At 49.3% G+C, this 12635-nt stretch overlaps 1 protein-coding gene across 1 annotated transcript in view; it reads left to right on the plus strand.

The window, feature by feature from the left end:
• The window catches only part of GSG1L (GSG1 like), a 256063-nt gene that overhangs the window by 87284 nt on the left and 156144 nt on the right, over positions 1 to 12635 (plus strand). Inside the window, exon 2 of the mRNA XM_086375189.1 lies at positions 377 to 424. Coding sequence (XP_086231315.1) covers positions 377 to 424 — 48 coding nt within the window. The remainder of the gene's footprint in view (positions 1 to 376; positions 425 to 12635) is intronic.

Genomic DNA, 12635 nt, shown 5'->3' on the forward strand with positions numbered 1-12635 from the left:
AGTGGATCAGGCAGAGGCCCAGGGAGCCCAGTGATGGCTTCTGCCCTTGTCCTGCTGAGCCTGGATGGGGTGGAGGCCGAGGAAAGGGCCACAGGGCTTTGAGGAGGTGCGAGCGATAATTCTGGATGGATTGCGCTGGGAGGTGACGGGAGGTGGCATCGCAGCGGGGGTTGTCCATTGAGTTTGCATCTTTGCCATCCACATTAATCATGGCGTTAGCTTTCTGGGAATTAAGGTTAGAGAAAGAGGCTGCTCGGGTTAGACATGCTTGGGTGGCGGCTCAGTCTGGGGCTCCTGGAAGGGGGAGAGGTGAAAGCCCGAAGCTCTCACTTCCTCTCATATTCTGAAAACCTTTCTTTTCTTTCTCCCCCCAAAGGTGAAAAATGCCGCAGCTTCATTGACCTGGCCCCGGCTTCAGAGAAAGGTAGGTGTGCCCAGCTCAGGCATGCAAGCCTCGCCCTCTGGGATACTTCCCGCAGCCCTGGGAGAGCCTGTCCATGAGCACCCCTGGGTGGTGGCGCCCCAGGGGGCCAGGATCCTGTTGCGAAGCTCTGAGTTCCTTAAGCAGTCAGAGCAGTGGGAGAGGCAGGTGGAGGGTCCTCATCTTGCCCCCTGCCACTCTCCCTACACACAGTAGGTGTGTGGTCCTGAGAATCCTTCCACTTCTATTACTTCTACAGCTTGCTGGGACTTTGGCGGAGGTAGAATGGGTGTGTGGAATTTGGGGTCAGGCAAGACAGTGCTGGGGGCATTGCCTCCCAGTGTAGGGTTTGTCCTTGGGAGGGAGGGAAGCCAGATGTTCTGTTTCTGTCCTCTCACAGGTGTGGGGAGGTCCAGCCTGATTGGACACTTCCTTTCAAAGAGGAGCCATTGGTGTTCAGGGCCGGATATCAGATTCTGAGCCCAGTGACACTCAGATAGGATGACTGGGAGTGGGCTGCAGCGTATGTAAGAGGCAGAATAGTCAGGATTACGTTTAGTTGGGAGTAAAGTGTAAGTAAGTGTTAGTCGCTCAGTTGTTTCCAACTCTTTGTGACCCCATGGACTGAGCCCACCAAGCTCCTCTGTCCATGGGATTCTCCAGGCAAGACTACTGGAATGGGTAGACATTCTCTTCTCCAGGAGAACTTTCCTGATCCAGGGATCAAACTCGGGTCTCCTGCATTGCAGGCAGATTCTTAACCGAGCCACCAGGTGACCCCAAATAACTGGCTTCAGTGGAGAAATGTGTTTATAGCTTTTATAAAGGTTTGAAATCCAGAGTGGATATGCTCCATACAGTCCTCAGGATCCCAGCACTTGAGGGCCCTCTCCATCATCCTTTGCCCTCTTGGTCTAAGAGGGCGGTTAGAACTCCAGCTGTCACATCTGTACTCCAGGCAACAGGATAGAGGAAGGGCAAAAAAGAACGGGCAAATCTTGCATGTCAGCTGGGTTCCCAGAAGTTGGCCCATGACATGGGCTCATTTTCTCTTTGCCAGAACTTGATTAGAGCTGCAAAGGAGTCAGGGAAATGAGGTCTTAATCAGCAACCGTGGGCTCAGCTAAAAGTCAGGGGTTCTATCATTGTGGGGGAGCAGGAGAATGGATACTGGAGGCTGTGCTCTCACAAGAACATGGGGCAGGCTGCTTCCCCTCCTGCCTATGCCCCCCCACCAAGGAGAATCCCTGCCAAGAGAGAACAGGTGTGCAGGTCCCTTTAAACAGCCTGGAGATTAGGAGAGGGCTCTGGTTCTGGGAGTTGGGATCGGGAAACAGGCAGGAGTTCAGTCCTATATATTGAAGTCCTATATTTGTATACATCTTATACAAATATGGAGGGCCTTGGTAGGCACTGTCATTGTTCAGTCACTAAGTCATGTCTGACTCTTTTGCGACCCCATGGACTAGAGCCTGCCAGGCTCCTCCGTCCATGGGATTTCTCAGGGAAAAGTATTGGAGTGGGTTGCCATTTCCTCCTCCAGGGGATCTTCCTGACTCAGGGATTCAACCCATGTCTCCTGCATTGCAGGAGGATTCTTTACCACTGAGCTGCCAGGGAAGCCCTTGGCAAGCATGGGTCAGGGGAAATTAAGTCCAGGACATGTGGCCACCCACACCCCCTGCTGGTAGGGCTGAATTTGGGATTTCTTTGCAGTGTTAGGAGGTTTAAGAGCCTGGCGAGCTGGGACTGTAACCCCTCCAAGGTGTTGGCAGAGATGGCGTAGGCAGGGGGTGTGTGCCATTGAGGCTGATGACATTCCTATCTTGCACACACTGTCCCCTTGGATAGCTCTGGCCAGGTGATAGCTTGTGAGACTGAGGGGCCTGTGACAGGAGGCCTGAAGTGCCCTCAGGCCCAAGAAGAGGCTGGGCTCCCCTGCTGAGCAAACTTGTGGCCGTGGGGACTGCCACCTCTGTTTCCTTTGCTTCCCTCCCACACTCCGTACCTGGCCCTTGTACTGCATCTTAAAAGTCGACACCTGCATATGGCCAGGGCTGAGCAACTCAGATTGTACCTCTCAAACTGAGATCTCCAGAAAATACTATGAATACAGCTGCCAATAAATGACTGATATTTGATTGTTTGGATACCATGTGCTGGGCACTGGGCCATGCACGTTGAATGTATTAACTTGGAAATCTCCCCACAACCTTGTGAAGAAGGGGCTGACTTTCTCACCCAACTTGAAAGATGAGGAAACGGAGGCTTAGAGACATTAAGCCACTCACATCTCACATCTCATAAGGCAGGGGTCCCCACCCCCTGGCCCATGGATGGGTGCTGGTCTGTGATTAGGGACTGGGTCACAGCAGGAGGTGAGTGGCAGGTAAGTGAGCAAAGTTTCATCTGTATTTATAACTGCTCCGCATCGCTCTCATTACTGCCTGAGCTCCGCCTCCTGTTAGATCAGCATCGGCATAATAAATGTAATGCACTTGAATTATTCAGAAATATCCCTCCCCGTGACCCTTGGTCTGTAGAAAAATTGTCTTCCACGAAATCAGTCCCTGGTGCCAAAAAGGTTGGGGATCGTGTCACAAGGGGTAGAGTGAATGTTCTACACCCCACTCTTGTACTGCATCTTAGAAGTCGATACCTTTAGGCAACCTCTGTGATGCCCATCCCGTAATCCCCAAGGCCTTGGAGTTTCTGGGTCACCTCTGCTCCAGATCTGACTTCCAGGAAGCATGACCCGTGTACTGGTGCTCAGTTGTTTAATCATGTCTGACTCTTTGCGGTCCCACGGGCTGCAGCACGCCAGGCTTCCTTGTCCTTCACCATCTCCTGGAGCTTGCTCAAATGCATGTCCATTGAGTCGGTGATGCCATCCAACCGTCTCATCCTCAGTTTCCCCCTTATCCTCCTGCCTTCAATCTTTCCCAGCATCAGGGTCTTTTCCAATGAGTCGGCTCTTTGCATCAGGTGGCCAAAGTATTGGAGCTTCAGCTTCAGTATCAGTCCTTCCAATGAATATTCAGGGTTGATTTCCTTTAGGATTGACTGGTTGGATCTCCTCGCAGTCCAAGGGACTCTCAAGAGTCTTCTCCTTGTGTGCACATGTAAATGTGTGTGCGTGTCTGGTTGAGGGTGAGGGTGTGCAGCCATAAGCAGGTGCTCCCGTGAGACTGTGCACATGTGTCTTATGTGTGTGCCTGCGTGCACACTGGTGGGTGAGTGTGGGCAGGGAGGCAGGTGTGTGTGTGCACAAAGGAGTGTGTGCATGTGTGTGCATGGGCATGTGTGTGCATGCACAGCAGCAGGTGGGTTTCTCTTGCCTCCTGCTGGGGGCATCAGAGCTTTATTTCTGCTTCTTTTATGAGGACCCAGGGCCCCAGAGAAGTTGTTTCTTTGTGTTTACTAGCCTTGTGATTTTACTTTCAGGGCTTGGCGGCCATGCAGAAGACCTTCCATCTGTGTATATTAAAGTGTTTATAAGGAGGCTGAGTGGGCTGGTTTTGCAGACCAATTTTCATGGACTTGCTGCCTCTCAAGCACTTAAGGTCTCCCTCGGGGCCAGAGGGGTTTGGTTGTGGTAGCTTGGTGGGCAGTTCCCAAGCCTCCTGGCCCCTCCCAGGGGCACCTGCAGGAACATAATGCTCCTTGACCCTCTGTGTGCTCACTGAGTCCTCCCCATGTTGACTGTCCATTTCACAGATGAGGAGCCTGAGCTTCAGAGCGGGAGGGATTGGTTCTGGGTCACGGCAATGTTGGAGCCCACGTGTGTTCTCTCCCTAAGAGCACTCTTCTGCCAGATTGTGACTTCACCCCCCTTCCCCTGTGACTTCCTGCCTGCTCTGCAAAATCCAATCATAATCATTAGTGTTAGGTGACACTAACAAGGACTGGCTTTCCTGCAGTGCTTGCCACGTGCCAGGCACTGTTGTGAGAACTTTACACCCATTGGCTCATTTAATCCCCATTTTACAGATGAGGAGACTAAGGTCTAGAGAGTTAATTGACTTGCCCAAGGTCACATAGTTAGGATGCTGGGATTTGAACCTGAGCCATCTGGCGCTTAAATGCCTGGTTCTTCTGCTAAAAAGCTAGGCCTTTCGCGCCTGTGTGTGAGTGTGTGATTGTGTGTGTGTGTGAGTATGTGTGATTGAGGCGCTTCTCAAAATGGCCCCCGTCTTTGCCATTTTCTCCAATACTCTCCTGTCTTTTCCTCCCCTACTCTCTCCCCTGGCAAAATATGTGTCTGTCATCAGAGTTTTTACCATGGCATATTTTCGTTAGTTCTCCTGATCATTCTAGCTTTCTGCTTCATGTGGGAAATCACTTTCCATTTTAAACCAGCCTAAGCCACATCCACGTTTCATCTGGATTCCTGCCACAGTCTCTTAACGGGTTATGCCTTTTTATTTTTGCCCCCTGTTTCACTGGTGGCCAGAATGATCTTTTGAAAGCATAAATCATCTCATGTGGTTCCCTGTTTAAAACCCTCCTTTGGCTCCCATCTCGCTCAAAGGAAAAATCAGCATCCTTATTGTGGCCTGTGTGGTCTAGGGGATCCGGCCCTGGACATACAGGAGCCCTTCTCCTGAGACCTCCCCCTGTTACCACACTGCAGTCTCCAATATCTTTTTTGTTGCTGTCCAGTTGCTAAGTCATGTCTGACTCTTTGCGACCCCATGGACTGCAGCACGCCAGGCTTCTCTGTCCTTGACTGTCTTCTGGAGTTTGCACAAACTCATGTCCATTGAGTTGGTGATGCTATCTAACCATCTCATTCTCTGTCTTCCTCTTCTCCTCCTGCCCTCAATCTTTCCCAGCATCAGGGTCTTTTCCAGTGAGTCAGCTCTTCGCATCAGGTGGCCAGAGTATTGGAGTTTCAGCTTCAGCGTCTGTCCTTCCAATGAATGTTCAGGATTGTTTTCCTTTAGGATAGACTGGTTTGATTTCCAAGGGACTCTCAAGAGTCTTCTCCAGCACCACAAAGTCCTGACTGTTCCTTGACTCGGCCAAGCTAGTGTGTGCCCCAGGACTTTTGCACTTGTTTCCTATCCTGGGAACACTGTTTTCTCCGCTCTGGGCACAGCTGCTTCCTTCTCATCACTTGAATGTCATATCTTCCTTTAACATCCTTAGAGCAGCCCTTCCTCTTACCATGTTCTTTGCCACTCCCTTCTCTGTTTTGTTGTCTTTACATCATATATGAAATGTGTCCAGTGCTTCTTTGATTAACAATGGTCTCCCCTGACAGACTGTCAGTTCCATGAGGGCAGGAATTCTGTCTTGTTTGTGACTCACTGTATTCCCGGGGGCCAGAGCAATGCTGGCAATATTGAATTAATCAAAATATGAACATTGATTTTTTTTTTTACTGTATACACTTGTTATCAAAATTATAGCAATTCTTACATGTACAAATGAGAAATGAAAGTCTCTTATAAGCCCACCCTTAGATATTCACTGGTAATGGTTTGATTTATGAGTCCTTGAAGAAGAATAGAAGGATGAAAGATAGGTAGGTAGATAGATAAATACACACATATGTGTGCACACACACACACACACGGAGGCTTCTCTGGTGGTTCAGACAGTAAAGAATCCTCCTTCAATTCAGGAGACCCGGGTTTAATTCCTGGGTCGGGAAGAGTCCCCTGGAGAAGGGAATGGCTACCGACTCTAGTGGCTACTCTAGTGTTCTTGTCTGGAGAATTCCATAGACAGTGGAGCCTTGCGAGCTACAGTCCATGGGATTGCAGAGTTGGACACGACTGCGTGACTCACACTCACACACACACACACACACAGATATATACAGTAAGTCTCCTACATATGCCCCTTCAAGTTTCAAACTTTCAAAGATGCGAACATGCATTCCATCAGTGTCAGGCATGAGTGAAATTTCAGCCTGCCCTCCGTCTCCTATTGCTGACGATCCTTCAGCTCCACCGTCTCCCACCTCCTCTCCCTCCTCCAGCCAATAGCTCTTCTTGCCTGTTCACTTGATGCCAGCCCCTGTGTGCCCGCTGTTTCACTGTACTTTTCAAGGTACTGTACTGTGAGATTAAAACTGTTTTATTTTCTGTGTTTGATTTTTGTGTATTATTTATGTGGAGAGTATTACAAACCTATTACAGTACAGTGCTACATAGCCACTTGTGTTAGTTGGGTACCTAGGCAAACTTTGTTGGACTTATGAACCAACTGAATTTAGTAATGTGCTTTCACAATGAAACTCATTTGTATGTAGGGGACTTACTGTATTCTTATATACCTGTATAAAATTGTGGATTGTCTTTATATCAGTACATAGAACTCACCTTCATCTTTTGGAACAACTGTGTAATAGCCCATCACATAGAGACAATTTATTTAATCAGGCCTTGTAGCTGGACATTCGGATTACATCCCTGGTACACTTTGAGAATCTTGTATCATAGCTGAATAATAGCAACCTGTACACACATCTTTCTCCCTTACAAGAACGGGGCCCTCCAGGGCTCAGCCCAGGAGGGCTCAGGAGCCCTGCTGCCAGAGCAGAGTAATAGGTTCTCTGACAAAGATCTTCCCAGCAGGCCATGGGAGGCAGAGGAGGAGGAATGAAAGATGCTTGAGCAGTTTATGAAGATGAAGTGTGCAAATGCAGATAAACAGCAACGTTTGTGTGTTGTGAACTTGATATGAAAATACAGAGGAAAAACTTCCTAATCTTCTGCTTAAAGCTTCCTTTATCTCTCCAAGTCTCAGTCTCTTGTTCCCTGGGGCCAGATTCTCCTACCAAATAATGTGACCAACTGGATAATCGTCAAGCCCGCATATTGGTCAGCAATGGCCACCATAATGCTGTATAACTAACCATCTCCAAACTTGGTGGCACTTGGCTCTTTTTTTTTTTGCTTGCATGTCTGGGGTTGACTTAGGTTTAACTGATGTAGACTGTCTGAGTTCCAGGATGTAGACTGGGCTCAAGTCTGTTCCATGTATATTCATCTTAGGGACCAGGTTGTTGTTCAGTCGCTCAGTTGTGTCCGACTCTTGCGACCCCACGGGCTGCAGCATTCCAGGCTTCCCTATTCTTCACCATCTCCTGGAGCTTGCTCAAACTCATGTCCATTGGTCGGTGATGCCATCCAACCATTTTGTCCTCTATCATCCCCTTCTCCCACCTTCGGTCTTCCCCAGCATCAGGGTCTTTTCCAGAGTTGCCTCTTTGCATCAGGTGGGCTTCAGTCTCAGACTAGGGGCCAGGTAGAGGGAACAAAAATGCAACGTGGCTAACTGCACAAGCATGTGTAAAACCTTTGCTTGCATCCTATCTGCGAACATCCTATTGGCTAAAGCAAGTCATGTGGTTGCAAACATCAATGGGGCAAGAAATGCATGACCCATCCAGAGGGGAAGATGGAGCGGGAATAAATATTTGCTGAATGGTAGTCTAATCACCTGGGTCACCACCCCTGGGTCTGACCACAGTCTTTAAGGATGATTGGCAGCTGGTTGTGCTGAAACTGGCCCAGCTGGATTTCTGGATGTATATGTGTAGGGATGACTCATTAAAATTTTTTTTTTTTTTTTTTTGGCTGTGCTGAGTCTTCGTTGCTTTGCACAGCTAGTTGCAGTGAGCAGGGGCCCCTCTCTCGTTGCAGTGCTTGGGCTTCTCATTGCGGTGGCTTGTCTTCTGGAGCACAGGCTTCAGGTGCGCAGGCTTCAGAACTTGTGGCTCACTGGGCCCTAGAGCTCCGACTCAGTAATTGTGGCGCACGGGCTTAGTTGCTCCACAGCATGTGTTATCCTCCTGGGCCAGGGATGGACTCCATGTCCCCTGCATTGGCAGGCAGAGCCACCAGGGAAATCCTGAGGGTGACTCATTAATTTGCTTATCAAGGTCTCCTCTGTTTATTGTCATCCCAAAGTGACTTATTTATTTGTCCCAAAGTGCCCTAAATGCTTGGGGGGAGGTAACGGCTGTTCATTCCCCCACCAACCAACCAGTCGAGCTGCCCCTGTGTGCCCGTCATCTGCACACAGGGCTTCCAATTCAACACAGATTTTCTGAGCACCTACTGTGATCCAGGCTGTGGGCTAGGCTTTGGTCAGGGGAGTGTGGGGATGAATGAAGTGAAAGTCCCTGCCCTACCGGAGTGGGAGACAGCTATGTACATGGCGATCAGGCATTGTGGAAGGGCTCCAGCCAAGTGACAAAGAGGATGCCACCTTCCAGTACAGAAGGCTGGGGACATGATGGCTGCCACCTTTGATCCTGCCACAGTGGGGTAGGGTCCATGAGGATTCTGTCCTTTTCTTATATTAACTGCTCCCATCTCTCAGTAGAGCCCTGTCTTATCATTTGTTAAGGTGTGGTGTGGGGAAAATTCCCAGCTCCTAAATCTGAGGTTGGAGCTCCCACTCGAAGGTGGGTGGGTTCTCACTGTGAATGAGTGGTTGAATGAAGAAGGAAGGAAGGAAGGAAGGAAGGAATTGAGCCTGTCATGATTCATATTTGCCATCAAGGCTGCACCAGTAACCACTCACTGTGATTCTTCAATGTCCATTCATACACACCGTGGAGTGCTGTGTTATCGCAGCATAGATGCTGGGCAAATGAAGCCAGAGTCGCAGGGACCCATTGTACGTGATCCCATTTGTATAAAACTGGAAAATAGGCAAAACAGATCTCCGCTGTCAGAAGCCAGGACAGAGATTGTCCTTGAAGAGCAGGTGTGACTGAAAGGGAGCCCGTGGAGGGCTCTGGCAGCTGGCGAGGTTCTGTTTCTTAATCTGGGTGATAGTTACATGGATGTGTTCAATTTATGAAAGTTCATCAAGCTGTACTTTTGTGATCTATGCTCTTTTCTGTATATGCGATACTTCCATAGGAAGTCAAAGAAAAATTTCCCACACTGAATTCTAAATTATCTTTCTAAAGTGAAAATCCAGCTCCATCAGCCTCCTGCTTAAAAGCCTTTCCTGGCTCCAGACATACACCATGTAACAGGACCTTCGTGTTCTGATGTGTGCCTGTTCCGCTCCACCTCCTACAGCCCCTCATGTGGGTCTTGTACATTTCTCCCCAAACTCTCCATCATCGCTCATGCCTCTGTGCCTTTGCATATTCTCTTCCCTCTGCCGACCTGGCAAACTTCTGTGTATCCTTTAAAACCCACTTGAGACATGACATCTTCTGAAGGTACTCAGGCTTCCTAGATGGCTCAGCTGGTAAAGAACTTGCCTGCCAATGCAGGAGATGCAAGAGACACGAGTTCGACCCCTGGGTCAGGAAGATCTCTTGGAGAAGGAAATGGCAACCCGCTCCGGTATTCTTCTTGCCTGGAGAATCCCATGGATGGAGGAACCTAGTGGGCTACAGTCCATGGGGTCGCAAAGAGCTAGACATGATTGAGTGTGCACGCACACATGTAGGGCTCATCTTATTAGAACCCATCACTCCGCCTTGTGGTGATCTCCTCTACCAGACTGGACACTCCCTGAGGACAGGCACTACATCTTCTCTAGATTTCTAGTGGCTCCTATGCTGACATGGAGTTGGCACACAGCAAGGATTTAATAGAGGTTTGTTGAATGAAGGAAGAAAGGAAGGAAAGAAGGAAGGAAGGAATGAGGGCCATGTTCTAGACACTGGCTGTCCTATCTGGCTTTGGAAACCTGGATCGCAACTCCGGAAGCCGTGGTCTCTTCCATCCCGTCTGGGCTGAGTTGTGTTTTAAGGCATCTCTGTCTGCTTCCTGCTCGTGTTTCCCAGAGAGCTGGGATTTCTGGCGGCCACCAGCTGGCAATTTCTGTGAAACAATCTCCAAAGCTTGTAAGTTTCATTTGTTTAATATTTCAGGGATGTGTAACAAGGTGGTGGCTCCGCGACCACAGTCCCGAGTCTTGCGTGAGTCATTTCTCACTTGAGTTCCTTAATTGTCTCTTGTTGGTTCCCTCAACCTCTCTGTTCTCTGTCTGAAATCGATTTACAGTTCTGCTGCTCACTTAATTTATTTAGTGCGTTTTATTGATTTATGCCATAGAACTGAAACGTGCATAGATCAGAACATGCTGAAGGGAAGGGAGAGAAGAAACAGCTTCCACAGCTGCCCAGACTCTTGACACTGGAGCTGCGAGCGGGTCACCTGCCAGCTGCAGCCTGAACAGAGTCGCTGGTGCATCCTGGTGCCTGTATGTTAATCCTGGGTGATCTTTTCACCCTGGCTATTTGGGGACCTCCATGTGACCTTCACCTCTCAAAGATCCTGACTCTGTGAAGTCCTCTCTGGTCCCCAGACTGAGTTAGTTACACCAACTTTGGTCTCCTATGTTGCTTCAATTGTGTCCAACTCTTTGCAACCTGATGGACCATAGCCCGCCAGTCTCCTCTGTCCATGGAATTTTCCAGGCAAGAATACTGGAGTGGGTTGCTGTGCCCTCCTCCAGGGGATCTTTCTAACCCAGGGATCGAACCTGCTCTTACATCTGTCTCCACTGGCAGGCAGGTTTTTACCACTAGTACCACTGTGGTGGCTCAGATGGTAAAGAGTCCTCCTACAATGCAAGAAACCTGAGTTTGATCCCTGGGTTGGGAAGATCCCCTGGAGAAGGAAATGAGAATCCACTCCAGTATTCTTGCCTGGGAAATCCCATGGACAGAGGAGCCTGGGTGGGCTACAATCCATGAGGTTGCAGAGAGTTGGACACAAGTTAACGATTCAACAACTGGGCTCTTCCAGAGCCTGACCAAATGGGAACTCTGATTCTTTCATCTCAGTGAGTCACACTTCAGCACGCAAAGAGGCCGGAGCCCAGCCCGAGTGGTTCACATGTCCGTCTTTTCCTCTCACCTGCCATTCCCAGCCAGCATGGAGCTAATTCTAGGAGCCCTCTGACTGCGGGTGGGAATCATTGTCTGTCTGAATGGTCCTGCTGCTTCCACGGAGGTAGGAAAGGGATGGGATATTCCTACAGAAGGAGATCATTGCCTGGCCATTCTCAACAAACTCACAACACAGGCCACCTCACCTGGTGCCATTTCATCCTTGGAGCCAGGCTGTACCCTTGCTTTCAGGGAAGGGCTGTAGGGACCTTTGTCCCCCTTGCCTCAGGCCAGTGGCAGCATCCCTTGGTGCCAGGCTGTATGCCAGGAGCTGGGACAGCGAGGGGAACCCCCTTCCCCAGCTTCTGATCTCTAGGAGCTGTCTAGTGGGGTCGGCACATAAAGAGGTAGAGAATCATCTGTGAATCAGGGACCCAGAGTAGGTGGCCAGAGGTCTGTGGGAGGAATGATGGCAGTCTGGGGAGGGTCCCGTGTGGGGAGGGTCCCATGTAGGGAGGGCCCTGGAGGATGAGTGGTATTCCTTCTACTGCGTAAGGGGCACTGCGGTAGGGGAGGGTGTCATTCCTGCCAGAATGAATGGCCTGTGCCAAGATGTGAGACCAGTATCCTTGTGCCAGGCATGTGGCAGATGTGCAATAGACATTCGCTGAATGACTGAAGAGTGGAAGGAAGGTAGAGCCCAGAGAGGTTAAGTGTCTTGCTCAAAGTCACACAGCAAATTTAGGTTAGATTCAGACTCACCCTCCAGGCTCCTGTGGTCTTTTCATCAGGATCCTGCCCACCCTGCCAACCCCACCCATCCTTTCTCACCTCCCCTTCCTTCCACCCATGCCTCCAGCCTCTTTTCTCTAGCATCACACATGGTCCTCCCACCTCCTTCATTCTGCCACTTTATTTTGAAATTCTGGATTCCTCTAATTACGTGCTCTTATTAAAAGTGATTGAATCCCTGTGCTGGTGGAGGATTTCTCCCGGAGATCACAACATCCAATAATTGCTTTAGTTTCTCTAATTCCAATTATTCAAGATTATCTTTCCAGGTAATTAGGTGTCTGGGTAGTCTTGCCTGTTCACTCTCTCCGAAAGTGTCATATTAACCCCAAACAGTGACCAGCTTTCATGTTTCATAATTGGAAACAGTTTCTCCTTGGTGAGAAGACTCTGTTAAGTGTAAACAGTGGTAATTTACATTTTGAAATGACTCCTTGGTTTTATCATACTTTGGTGTGAGAAATTAGCTCAGATGCTTAAATCCAGCCCTTTGGCCTTCTGAGCAGAGGTTTCAGTAGCCTTGGGGAAATAGGGCTTGCTGAATGGCATAGGGTTGGAGGAATTTGAAGGATGGCTCCTTTGCACATCCCAGGAAAGTCT

Source organism: Bos grunniens, chromosome 25 (genome assembly GCF_055505025.1).
Source record: "Bos grunniens cultivar Pamir isolate PY7600 chromosome 25, Bosgru_T2T1.0, whole genome shotgun sequence".
Taxonomy (NCBI): domain Eukaryota; kingdom Metazoa; phylum Chordata; class Mammalia; order Artiodactyla; family Bovidae; genus Bos; species Bos grunniens.